Below are 13,625 nucleotides of genomic sequence, written 5' to 3'. Positions count from 1 at the left end.
GTCGAGTATATTTGAAACAACATGTGTATATGATGTCAAAATTTGACGAGACTTTGCAAATGGGTTTACTCGTGCTTTGCTATCACTTGTCTTATTACTATGTTGGCACTTGTCTAATTACAAATTATTCTACCTTTATGATTGCCTAATTTGTATTGAATCATGGCTTCCAAATTATGATGTTGTGAAGGATGTGCCCTTATATTGTCAAGGTCACTCTCGATTGTTCGTAGAGTGTATGCGAGTGCTTAGAGCACATGATCCTAGTACTTTTCAAAGGTCGAGAGAGAAATATGTATGTCAAATAGAGCAACTTGACAATGATATAGAGCATGATGTTGACGGCATGACTGAGTTTCTTGATGATTAGTTTTAGAGTAATACAAACAATAGTGATCCTCATAAAAATTATCTCCGAGAAGAAGCACTCACAAAGATCTATTGAAGGTTCTTCTATAACAAGATTATCTATAACCTTGCTCATCTCATGAACCTCCAAGCTCACTACTCCTGGAGCAATGTATCAGTTTCAACATTACTAACGTAAGTGTGTCATATATATGGATGCTAAATGATAGGGTATGTTTATTTTCTTAAGAAACTATTATTGTTGTCAAATTACTTTCTAGACTTCTTCGATAATACCATCCCAGAAACAAGGAAGGAGGTATGAAATATGATGTCGAGTCTTGGACTTGACTACAAATGATACATGCATGCATCAATGATTGCATTTTGTATCGAGGAGAGCATGAAAACTCCGTTCTCTATCCCAAATACGGTGTATTACATTTTAAGTAGGGAGAAACACTTGTTCCTCTCATAAGGTTCTAAGACATTTTCCATTATCCACATGGATAGAGTACATATTTCGGAGCCTAGAATTATTAAAGGTTATGGATTGGGCGGCAAAGAATATGAGAATAGACCTAATCCTATGCATTCCATCTGACTGTGAAGCCTTCAAGCACATTGATAGAACATGGCCAAAGTTTAGTAAAGAATCTCGTCACTTAAAACTTGGTGTTGGTCTCGATGGGATCAATCCATTTTTGCATCAATCAAGGAAGTGGTCAACTTTGCCAGTAGTGCTAATCAATTACAACCTACCACCATTCATGTCCATAAAGAAGGAGCATCTAATATTGAGTTTACTAATTCGAGGTACATGCACAAGCAACATGGTTTGAATATGTACCACCCGATATATTTATACTTCTTGAAAACTCTGATTCGATATAGCACTTGGATGTAGGAAAACAATAAGTCAAAGACATCAATGTGTGTGGCACCCCTCATCAAAGATCTATACAACTATGGAAAGGGATAAAAGTGCTTGACATATCCAAGCCTATAGGCGAATGAAGCTTTGAGGTTTGCAGCATTCTAACATGAACTATTCATTACTATCTTGCCTATGGTTATTCTTCAGGTACATGATTAGAATTACTTTGTTTGGATTTAAAAGTGACATGGAATAACAATTGCACTAAGACTTCGATTTTTTATAGGTCTATCAACAAAGGGTTACAAGGCATGTCCGCCCATGCAGGGATTGGCCGGGGATTGGCTAACGATCCAAATATAGCAAGAATCTCAACAAGAATATATATGTCTGACATTGAAAATTTATGCCTAAAGGACACATATTGTGATCAAAAGAACCAGCAAGATATTTCAATAAAAGGATTGAGAGTGGAGTGTGTTCTTCAGTATATCCAAGGTGTGGGCATCTAGGAAAGGGTTGGTACTTATAGGATTTGCAGGAATGTTGGGCAAGGGGTTAAAGCCCGGTAGAATTGAAGTGACAGGGGGTGTAAAACCCGATGATATGCTTGTTATAGGCATGGCCAATGGAATTGGGAGGTGAATTTGTGAAAGGGTTGGTACTTATAGGATTGCACAACATGGTTGTCTGTGGAATTCCAAGTGAGCTATTGCTTAGTGTGACCAATGCATGGGTGGGCAACCACCATGCCCATCTACATGGTACATATATTAGACAATGGGAGTAGCATCTTAAAAAAGATTAGAGGTGCCCTCACTCGTAAGTTTTAACCCACGTTGATGTTAAGCTATGTGAGTAATGCTCTACAAACTTGGGGAAAAGAGGGTCCTGCACAACCTATCGGCGGTTGACAATTTCTACACGATAGGTGTGTAAGATCTTCCATAACTTTATATACAAAAGATGGTAAGAGTAATTCTACAATCACATAAGTGTTTCTTTCCACCAAAAAGAAAACTAGGTATAAATAAGTAATTATTTCCCGCACACCCCCCCCAAATACACACACACACACACACAAAAAGAGTAAATAAGTAAGAGCTTCTATGTAAGTAGGCAAATATGAATGGATGCCAATAATAATAGATGTGTTTTTAATGGAGGATTCACATGCAAATAGTGTGAGCTGTTGTTGAACAGATGAAGGTGGAGGTAGACGGTACTAAGGACAGACTAGGGATGCTTTAAAATATTGCACTGCATGGAACGCACCACTGCACACCACCCCCCGGCAAAAAAAAAAAGTATTAATAGTTATTTTTGTTAATACGCTCGGCAGCATTACCACGAGTCAATCACCACACCCCTCCTCTCTCAAATACTCTCTCTTCTTAAAATAAAAATCGCTCGTTTGGCTGCACGTAGTTTTCCGCTCCTATTTTCATTTGACGCGCTACCTTGCCTCATCAAAAATCACTATATATTTGAAAAAACAACTCCATGTAAAGACAACGTTGAAAGGGGACCAAGCTTCCCCCCCCCCATCCCTCCCCCATACATAATGTGGAAACATTCCCATCACTCCCCTATACGGGCCTCATGACTCTTAAGAAAACCTTCATATCACATGCATACAAATAGGTGCTTATACATGGTTTTTTAGAATATACAAATTGTTTTCAAATAGATGCATGTATACATAGCTTTTTAGAATATACAAATTGTTTTCAAATAGATACATGTATACATGGCTTTTTAGAATATACAAATTGTTTCCTGTATCTTGGCATACAACGCTGTGTGCACAAACCTACATGACTTTTTAGAATATACAAATTGTTTCCTATATATTGGCATACAATGGTGTGTGCACAAACCCAGCTGTTGATAATAGTAAAGCTTAAATTGAGGTCCCACTTAAAGTTGCTTTACACTTACTTTACAACTCCAAAAAAGGTATACACATCGTGCTATAACTCATTGAATAATTGTAAGGGTGTGAGGGGATGACCACCTAGAGACTTTTGCCAAAAACAACCAGCCATCTCCTAGGGTGTGCAAATATACCACTGGTAGTCCACCAAGGATACCTGGTGACTAAAAGGTCCACTTAAAAGCATTAATTAATTAATGCTAAGCTGACAATGCAACCTTAACTACTTAAGGAACCTTAGAAAACTTATACGCTTCGTACCTTTTTGGGAACATTCACCTTCTGGATTGTTCATGAGTAGATATAAAAACAGCCAGTCGCGTACCTATCGAGTCCAGCGAAGAGGTGACGGGAAAGTGTAGTAGGAGGAAGACGAGGAGCAACACAGTGGGAGGAGGATAAAGAGGAGGAGGAGTAGGAGGCAGAGGAGGAGGAGTGTGAGTAAGATGGGAGCTGGAACTTAAGAAACCTAAGGTTTCAATTAATCATTAGGGCCTGATTAATTAATCGAAAGGGGTTATGAGCTGAACTAGTAGGAGTCTTGTGTGAATAACACACACATTACTCAATTATGTCCGTGACGTGGCATGAGTACATCGTGTATCAATTGAGATCATACTCTCACTTCATCAATCTCTCTATTTTCACTCATCAACACAAACCTATATTCACCATCAAATCATAGCAAAATTCAAGAGCTCCCATTATAAATTACATAGACATTCGTAAAATCCTTGGAAAAAACATGCATTCCCATCAAACCCTACTCTCATCAATCCCTCTATTTTCACTTATAAACTCAAACCTATATTCATTTACAATAGGTAGGCCCACCCATTCTTCTTGATTTGGGGTGGGTTTGAATTTTGATAGCAATTCTGCTCCTTTGGGGGCCGTTTGTGACCATCAAATCCTAGCAAAATTTGAAGGCTCCCATTATAAGTTACGTAGACATTAGTAAAATCCTTAGAAAAAACATGCATTCCCATCAAAATGAAGGGTGAGGGCATGCATCTAAAAGCAATCTTATTGTGCCACTTCCTCCTCCTCTATACAAAATATTGAAACATTCCCTTAAGATACCACATAGAAAGATCCTACCCTAACCACCTAGCTATGTCCGAGGATGAACTATTGTTGTCTGATCCTTCTTGATCTACACTGATATTGAAACTTTCCTTAGGATACCATGTACCACCCATCTACACACATGGGAAAAGGGCCAATTGGGGATATGAGAATGTCACAAAATCATGACTCCTTTTTTCATTTATAGAAGTCGGATATCCATATGCATGTAGGATTAACCACACATAGGCTCGATTTTTTATAGTCACCTTGGCCATCATAATCCAAGTTTTTTTGGGATATATATAATATTTTTTTTGGGAGTTGGGACCTTAGAAACCTAAGGTTTCAATTAATTAATTGAGCCCATTAGGGCCTGATTAATTAATCAGAAGGAGGTATGAGCTGAACTAGTAGGAGTCTTGTGTGAACTAGTTGGAGGGTAGCTAGCTTTCGTCGAGCTTCCCACCTAGTGATGTGTGTGAATAACTCACACATTGCTCAATTATGTCCGTGACGTGGCATGAGGACATCGTGTATCAAGATCCTACTCTCACTTCATCAATCTCCCTATTTTCACTCATAAACTCAAACCTATATTCTTGCACACTCATTCTTCTTGATTTGGAGTGAGTTTGAATTTCGACAACAATCCCATGCAACTTTGGGTCCTTTTGTGACCGTCAAATCATAGCAAAATTCAAGAATTCCCACTATAAATTACGTAGACATTCATAAAATCCTTGGAAAAAACATGCATTCCCATCATCAAACCCTACTCTCACTTCATCAATCCCTCTATATTCACTTATAAACTCAAACCTATATTCATTTACAATAGGTAGGCCCACCCATTCTTCTTGATTTGGGGTGGGTTTGAATCTCGTTTGAATTTTGACAGCAATTATGCTCCTTTTGGGGGCCTTTTGTAATTGCTCCTTTGGGGGGCTTTTGTAATTGCTCCTTTGGGGGGCTTTTGTGACCATCAAATTCTAGCAAAATTTGAAGGCTCCCATCTTCCACCCATAAGCACACATGGGAAAAGGGCCAATTTGGGATATGAGAATGTCACAAAATCACGACTTCTTTTTTTCATTTATAGAACTCGGATATCCACATGCATGTAGGATTAACCACATATAAGCTCTATTTTTTAGAGTTGTCTTGATCATCATAATCTAGGTTTTTTTGGGATATATAATATATATATATATATATATAATGTTTTTAAGTGTGTGTTGACATGCATTGTAAAAAACCACCTTTTTTAAAACTCTTTTTTTTCCCATCTAGAAACTTCCTTGTTTTTTTAAGGTTTGGGGGGGGCAAGGATCCAAACCTCTTTTCTTTAAGACGTGTCATTAATACGACATTTCTACGCGTTTGGAGCGATTGACTGATATTGCGGATGCGACCTGCCTCCCTCTCTTACAGCTCACATTCTACTGTAATCTGAGTTTATTTATCAGTTGTGCGGGCTCAAAACTATTCGTAAAATCACCTGATTTCCACGCATCACCCTCTTAAGTTGGAATCCATCTTCTAATTAATGTAATCAGCCGTCCGAACTTGTACTCGTTTATCACATTTGTTTACTTAAAAGAACTGAAATCACGTGCTTCCTAGCTCGACGTAGTACCTGTGTGCCAAATGGCTCTCCACCTGAAATCATTCTGCAAAGACTGATCTCTTCTCTTTGCAGCAGAAGTCCAATATTTTAGTCTCCTAAAGCTGCATTATCATCTCCTAATTGTTGCGTTTAATTGGATTGGCAACTTATCCAAAAATAGTTGTTGTATTTTGAGTAGATTAGTAGAATGAGGAAGGGACTCTGGTCCCCCGACGAAGATGAGAGGTTAACCACGTGCATCTCCAAGTATCAGAGCGGTAGCTGGAGAGACATTGCAAGGAAAGCCGGTAATGTTACTATACTGTTTTTTAATGTGATGCTTTCCAGAAAAGTGTGTGGTGGAAGAGTGTAGTGAAAAGAAGAACATGACAACCCTGCAATGGATCATGAGAAAGCTTTATAGTGCTCCTGATCATCAATGGGTCATCTGCTGCAACCCATTTGACCTGGAAATTATAGATGGTTAATTGTAAGTGTACAATTCAGTGGGTTTGTGTTCTGATTGCTGTATTCGCTTCAAGGCTTTGATACAGTTTGTTGATTCAAGCAGGGCTGAAACGTTGCGGGAAAAGCTGCCGAAGGCGTTGGATGAACCACTTGAGGCCCGATTTAAAGCGGGAAAGGTTCACACCTGTGGAAATCAGACTGGTGGTGGAATTGCACGAGGCCCTTGGCAACAGGTAGGATGGTATTTATCTCTCCTGCACAAATCATATGCAGAGATATGGTCACACATTTACTTCTCCATATGATATGGCCACATGTCTTTCACATGCAGCCCATTCGATGTGCAAGTATTGTAATTCTAATAGCCGCCATGTTACACAGGTGGTCGGAGATCGCGGCCCATCTCGTCGGAAGAACAGACAATGATGTGAAGAACTTGTGGAACACACAGATCAAGAGGCAACGTCTCAAAATACACAAACAAGCTGATGGTTGCCGGGATCAGCTCGATCTGGACAAGCTAGTGCAGCTTGCAGCTGCTAAAAAATGCTCCTCTAATCATCTGCAAGAGTACACAGGCGCACCATTGCCCTCTTCAGAGGCCCATGCAAGAACTACACTAAAGCTACCTACAACACCTCCTGCTACTGCTCCTCCTCCTCCTCTAAACAAGACAGTCTTCACTTGCCCTTTCAATCCTGTAGTGGACGTTGATCATCGGCTGCAGGCAATGCAGGCTTGGGCATGCAGCGGCGGCCTTCATTGGGCTAGTACTAATGAAGAATGCAGCGCTAGCAGTACTGTAACCTCCGCTAGCAGTATCACAAGTACAATTACTGACAACGATGATATTAATCAGTATCGTAATTTTTCAATTTCTGAATCCGAACCCTTCATCTTTACGCCCGAATGTTATGAAGACTGGATTCGATCCCTCCTGCATGATAATATTGATTCAACCACTTATAATATCTATCATGAGGCTCACCCAGAGGTTAAAGGCTCGCAACGCAATAGTAATTACTGTTGGAGCAGCTTGGAAGCGCCAGACTTGTTGCAGTTACCACCTGACATGATATTTGGGGTTGAGCTTTGATATATAATCTACACACTGAGATCATAACCTAGGCATGGCCTTCTATCAATCTATTATTTATTTTTTTATATCCACTTTGTTCTTTTTACTTGTAGAAGCCTCTTTCTCTATGATTCTTCTCCCCTTAACTTTACCCTACGATACAAACATGTTTTAAAACATAGATTGGACCATATTGGTAACGTTTAAGTAATGTTAAACTTTATTAAGGTTTGGTAGACCTTAAAGAGATGGAAGTTTGAGTGGGATACCTCTCATCCACCTCTAAATGATTGGGAATTAATAAGTATAAAATGGAGTAAGAGAAGATTGTTTTACTTGAATTGTGGAATTATGGTTAATATGCTCTTAGAGGTGCCCAAAGCTCAAAACAAAAATGGAGTGTGGAAAAATGAAGGGGAAATATAATAAATAAATAATGATGTGTAATTAATCCTAGGTGGCAGGGATAGCATTGCAAAGGGGAAGATAAGAGTAGGTACTAAAAGACGAAAATAGAAGGCGCATGGGCGAAGGACAAAGACGGAGAAAAGGTTCCAGAAGGCAGCAAGGTGGCGACGAGGAAAAAGGGGTTTTTGGGATGATTGATGAGATAGACAAGAGACAGATGAAAAACGAGAAGTGCAGGAGTGAGTGAAGTGGGAGAATTACCTACATAGAAGCAAGCTAGTTGTAGACAAAAGATCTTCTAGTTTTCGAGGGGAGCAGAAGTGATGTTCAGAGCAATCGAAGTGAATTTGGGTATATCAGAGCAGAGAAGGTGCTAAGACTCAGAGAATCAATCAAGATAGGTGTTCCCAGTGGTTTCTATGAGGTGTCTCTATTAGAGACGTGATTTAATCCAAAATCATGTTCAATTGTTGTTGTTCTGAGTCAGTTGTGTGCTTAGTTATGTATGTCTAAGGAAGACCTGCAGTTTGTGATAGTAAACTCATTGTAGTTTGAATAGTAGCTAGAGTCTACAAGTGGAGAATCCCCAAGTTTACAGTGTGTTTTTCTGATATGTTTGAACCCATTGTCTCAAGGGTGTTAAGATAGTCTTTCTTTGCTTTGAGAAGAGAACAATGAGTTTGAAGCTTGTATTTGTGTCATGGTCAACGAGAGATTGTGTTTTGGAGCTTGGTTTGAGTTGTTTTGTTTGATTTGATTGACATAGAACACTTGTGAAAAAGTGTCTGATGATTTAGGAGGTTTGAGCTGCTTCATAATTGAAAAAGTTATCTTCTGAGAGTGTTGTCAGAAAGGGTCAAAAGGATGTAAGCTACAGCCATGTGACTAGGGGGTGTAAAAGGCTCGTTTTGATCATTTTGGGTATAAGGGAAGCTATTCTGAGTCAAGTCTCACAACTTGTAGTCTAACAGAAGTCAGATTGAACTGGTCATTCTGGAGTAGCTATGACTTAATAGTGATCAGCTAGATATCTAAAAGGTTATATTCTAGTTTGGTTTGAGTGTTTAGAGGGTGTAGAGGTCTTAGACAACTCATAACTAAGAAAGACTACTTCAGTTGAGTCAGGCGTCAAGCAATCAACAGTCAAAGGTAAGATCAACCCCACAATAGTAGTCGTCCATTGTTGACAGCAAAGTGTCTTTGGAGTCATATCTTCATAAAACTATGGCGTCCTAAGGGCTAGAAGAATACGGCGGACATGAAAGACAGAGCTTTTGATCCAAATAGGGATTTTGAGTCAGTTGGTTCTGTCTCCAAGAACAGAATTGGTAATAGATTACACTAGTGCGATCAGTGTTAGCTGAAGGTCAATGCAGCATAAGGGGATGCTTAGAGTGGTTCTGGGGTTGAGAGATTGAGGCTAGCTGGACCACGAGGACAATAAAAAAGTAAGAAGGACGAATATTGGGATTGAATTCTACATCAGGCATCCGAGCAATATACACGCAGTTAGGGTGGACTAGTGTCGACAAAGCATCAAAAGAATGGAGCCAACAGGTTCAAAGAAGACTAGGATCAAGTGTTTATGGTTGCTTGTCATTGGAGGACAGGTGGACGTGTTTCTGTCTAGAATCTGCTGTTGCTACAAACATCTGCTCTAAGCTATGATCAGGTTTTGATCATTTTTGCATCGGTCATCTGAGGTAGATTTCTGTCAGTTTTGCAGTTAGCAGGGGGTCGGCCAAGAGTTTGGTAAACCCAGCCGCGTACTTATTGAGTCCAGTGAAGAGGTGACAGGCAAGTGTAGTAGGAGGAAGATGAGGAGAAACACAGTGGGAGGAGGATAAGGAGGAGGAGTGGGAGGCAGAGGACGAGGAGTGTGAGGGAGATGGGAGCTGGAACCTAAGAAACCTAAGGTTTCAATTAATCATTAGGGCCTGATTAATTAATCGGAAGGGGGTATGAGTTAAACTAGTAGGAGTCTTGTGTGAACTAGTTGGAGGGTAGCTAGCTTCCATCAAGCTACCCACCTAGTGATGTGTGTGAATAACACACACATTGCTCAATTATGTCCGTGACATGGCATGAGGACATCGTGTATCAATTGAGATCATTCTCACCTAATCAATCTCTCTTTATTTTTACTCATAAACACAAACCTATATTCACCATCAAATCATAAATAAATAAATAAATAAATAAATAAATATATATTTATATATATTCATAAATATATATTTATATATATATTTATATATTTATATATATATATACATATTTGGGAGCTGGGACCTTAGAAACCTAAGGTTTCAATCAATTAATCGAGCCCATCAGGGCCTGATTAATTAATCAGAAGGGGGTATGAGTTGAACTAGTAGGAATCTTGTGTGAACTAGTTGGAGGGTAGCTAGCTTCCGTCGAGCTTCCCACCTAGTGATGTGTGTGAATAACTCACACATTGCTCAATTATGTTCGTGATGTGGCATGAGGACATCGTGTATCAAGATCCTACTCTCACTTCATCAATCTCCCTATTTTCACTCATAAACTCAAACCTATATTCTTGCACACTCATTCTTCTTGATTTGGGGTGAGTTTGAATTTCGACAACAGTCCCATGCAACTTTGGGTCCTTTCGTGACCGTCAAATCATAGCAAAATTCAAGAATTCCCACTATAAATTACGTAGGCATTCATAAAATCCTTGGAAAAAACGTGCATTCCCATCAAACCCTACTCTCACTTCATCAATCCCTCTATTTTCACTTATAAACTCAAACCTATATTCATTTACAAAAGGTAGGCCCACCCATTCTTCTTGATTTGGGGTGGGTTTGAATCTCGTTGGAATTTTGACATCAATTATGCTCCTTTTGGGGGCCTTTTGTAATTGCTCCTTTGGAGGGCTTTTGTGACCATCAAATCCTAGCAAAATTTGAAGGCTCCCATCTTCCACCCATCAGCACACATGGGAAAAGGGCCAATTGGGGATATGAGAATGTCACAAAATCACGACTTCTCTTTTTCATTTATAGAACTCGGATATCCATATGCATGTAGGATTAACCACATATAAGCTCGATTTTTTACAGTTGTCTTGATCATCATAATCTAGGTTTTTTTGGGATATATAATATTATATATATATATATATATATATAATGTTTTTAAGTGTGTGTTGACATGCATTGTAAAAAACCACCTTTTTTAAAACTCTTTTTTTCCCATCTAGAAACTGCCTTGTTTTTTTGTGGGAAAGTAGGATTGAAAGGAAGGTTTGGGGGGGGCAAGGATCCAAACCTCTTTTCTTTAAGACGTGTCATTAATACGACATTTCTACGCGTTTGGAGCGCGTTCCGACTCTTCTTGACTGATACTGCGGATGCGACCTGCCTCCCTCTCTTACAGCTCACGTTCTACTGTCCAGTCGTAGACAATTCTGTAATCTGGGTTTATTTATCAATTATACTCAGTTGTGCGGCTCAAAACTATTCGTAAAATCACCTGATTTCCACGCATCACCCTCTTAAGTTGGAATCCATCTTCTAATTAATGTAATCAGCCGTCCGAACTTGTACTCGTTTATCACATTTGTTTACTTAAAAGAACTGAAATCACGTGCTTCCTAGCTCGACGTAGTAGCTGTGCGCCAAATGACTCTCCACATTCCCATATATATGTTTCATTAAGCACCTCGCTCTTCATGCAAAGACTGATCTCTTCTCTTTGCAGCAGAAGTCCAATATTTAAGTCTCCTAAATCTGCATCATCATCTCCTAATTGTTGCGTTTAATTGGATTGGCAACTTATCCAAAAACAGTTGTTGTATTTTGAGTAGATTAGTAGAATGAGGAAGGGACTCTGGTCCCCCGACGAAGATGAGAGGTTAACCACGTGCATCTCCAAGTATCAGAGCGGTAGCTGGAGAGACATTGCAAGGAAAGCCGGTAATGTTACTATACTGTTTTTTAATGTGATGCTTTGCAGAAAAGTGTGTGGTGGAAGAGTGTAGTGAAAAGAAGAACATGACAACCCTGCAATGGATCATGAGAAACCTTTATAGTGCTCGTGATCATCAATGGGTCATCTGCTGCAACCCATTTGACCTAGAAAGTGGGTTTGTGTTCTGATTGCTGTATTCGCTTCAAGGCTTTGATACAGTTTGTTGATTCAAGCAGGGCTGAAACGTTGCGGGAAAAGCTGCCGAAGGCGTTGGATGAACCACTTGAGGCCCGATTTAAAGCGGGGAAGGTTCACACCTGTGGAAATCAGACTGGTGGTGGAATTGCACGAGGCCCTTGGCAACAGGTAGGATGGTATTTATCTCTCCTGCACAAATCATATGCAGAGATATGGTCACACATTTACTTCTCCATATGATATGGCCACATGTCTTTCACATGCAGCCCATTAGATGTGCAGGTATTGTAATTCTAATAGCCGCCATGTTACACAGGTGGTCACATGTCTTTCACATGCAGCCCATTCGATGTGCAAGTATTGTAATTCTAATAGCCGCCATGTTACACAGGTGGTCAGAGATCGCGGCCCATCTCGTCGGAAGAACAGACAATGATGTGAAGAACTTGTGGAACACACAGATCAAGAGGCAACGTCTCAAAATACACAAACAAGCTGATGGTGGCCGGGATCAGCTCGATCTGGACAAGCTAGTGCAGCTTGCAGCTGCTAAAAGATGCTCCTCTGATCATCTGCAAGAGTACACAGGCGCACCATTGCCCTCTTCAGAGGCCCATGCAAGAACTACACTAAAGCTACCTAGAACACCTCCTGCTACTGCTACTGCTACTCCTCCTCCTCTAAACAAGACAGTCTTCACTTGCCCTTTCAATCCTGTAGCGGACGTTGATCATCGGCTGCAGGCAATGCAGGCTTGGGCATGCAGCAGCGGCCTTCATTGGGCTAGTACTAATGAAGAATGCAGCGCTAGCAGTACTGTAACCTCCGCTAGCAGTATCACAAGTACAATTACTGACAACGATGATATTAATCAGTATCGTAATTTTTCAATTTCGGAATCCGAACCCTTCATCTTTACGCCCGAATGTTATGAAGACTGGATTCGATGCCTCCTGCATGATAATATTGATTCAACCACTTATAATATCTATCATGAGGCTCACCCAGAGATTAAAGGCTCGCAACGCAATAGTAATTACTGTTGGAGCAGCTTGGAAGCGCCAGACTTGTTGCAGTTACCACCTGACATGATATTTGGGGTTGAGCTTTGATATATAATCTACACACTGAGATCATAACCTAGGCATGGCCTTCTATCAATCTATTATTTATTTTTTTATATCCACTTTGTTCTTTTTACTTGTAGAAGCCTCTTTCTCTATGATTCTTCTCCCCTTAACTTTTCCCTACGATACAAACATGTTTTAAAACATAGATTGGACCATATTGGTAACTCTTAAGTAATGTTAAACTTTATTAAGGTTTGGTAGACCTTAAAGAGATGGAAGTTTGAGTGGGATACCTCTCATCACCCCTAGTAAATGATTGGGAATTAATAAGTATGAAATCGAGTAAGAGAAGATTGTTTTCCTTGAATTGTGGAATTATTGTTAATATGCTGTTAGAGGGGCCCATAGCTCAAAACAAAAATGGAGTGTGGAAAAATGAGGGGAAAATATAATAAATAAATGATGATGTGTAATGAATCCTATAAGGTGACAGGGATAGCATTGCAAAGGGGAGGATAAGAGTAGGTACTAAAAGACGAAAATAGAAGGCGCATGGACAAAGGAGAAAGACGGAGAAAAGGTTCCAGAAGGCAGCAAGGTGGCGATGCGAGGAAAAAGGGGTT

The 13,625-nt window shown here is 39.8% G+C and overlaps 2 protein-coding genes across 3 annotated transcripts; both read left to right on the top strand.

Moving 5' to 3' along the window:
- Positions 1-5,734: 5,734 nt before the first annotated feature.
- On the top strand, positions 5,735-7,530 carry LOC147620160 (uncharacterized). Of its 2 annotated transcripts, XM_086772707.1 has the most exons (4): positions 5,735-5,780; positions 6,038-6,146; positions 6,410-6,539; positions 6,688-7,530. In XM_086772707.1, exons 2-4 carry the CDS (start codon positions 6,047-6,049, stop codon positions 7,400-7,402), a joined length of 945 nt encoding a protein of 314 aa, XP_086628833.1. In that variant the 5' UTR covers positions 5,735-5,780; positions 6,038-6,046; the 3' UTR covers positions 7,403-7,530. The 2 variants fall into 2 exon arrangements, with proteins under 2 accessions (XP_086628833.1, XP_086628834.1); XM_086772708.1 differs by lacking the exon at positions 5,735-5,780 and having other exon boundaries at positions 5,788-6,328.
- A 3,775-nt stretch (positions 7,531-11,305) lies between these two features.
- LOC147620159 (uncharacterized) lies at positions 11,306-13,177 on the top strand. The gene is made up of 4 exons (XM_086772706.1): positions 11,306-11,346; positions 11,631-11,739; positions 11,971-12,100; positions 12,324-13,177. Exons 2-4 carry the CDS (start codon positions 11,640-11,642, stop codon positions 13,042-13,044), a joined length of 951 nt encoding a protein of 316 aa, XP_086628832.1. The 5' UTR covers positions 11,306-11,346; positions 11,631-11,639; the 3' UTR covers positions 13,045-13,177.
- The last annotated feature ends 448 nt before the right edge of the window (positions 13,178-13,625 follow it).

The sequence above is a fragment of the Cibotium barometz genome, chromosome 32, assembly GCF_041138505.1.
Source record: "Cibotium barometz isolate CiBa-2024 chromosome 32, ASM4113850v1, whole genome shotgun sequence".
Classification (NCBI taxonomy): Eukaryota; Viridiplantae; Streptophyta; class Polypodiopsida; order Cyatheales; family Cibotiaceae; genus Cibotium; species Cibotium barometz.
The sequence above is the reverse complement of the archived record's forward strand: the minus strand, read 5'-3'. Positions and strand labels throughout refer to the sequence as shown.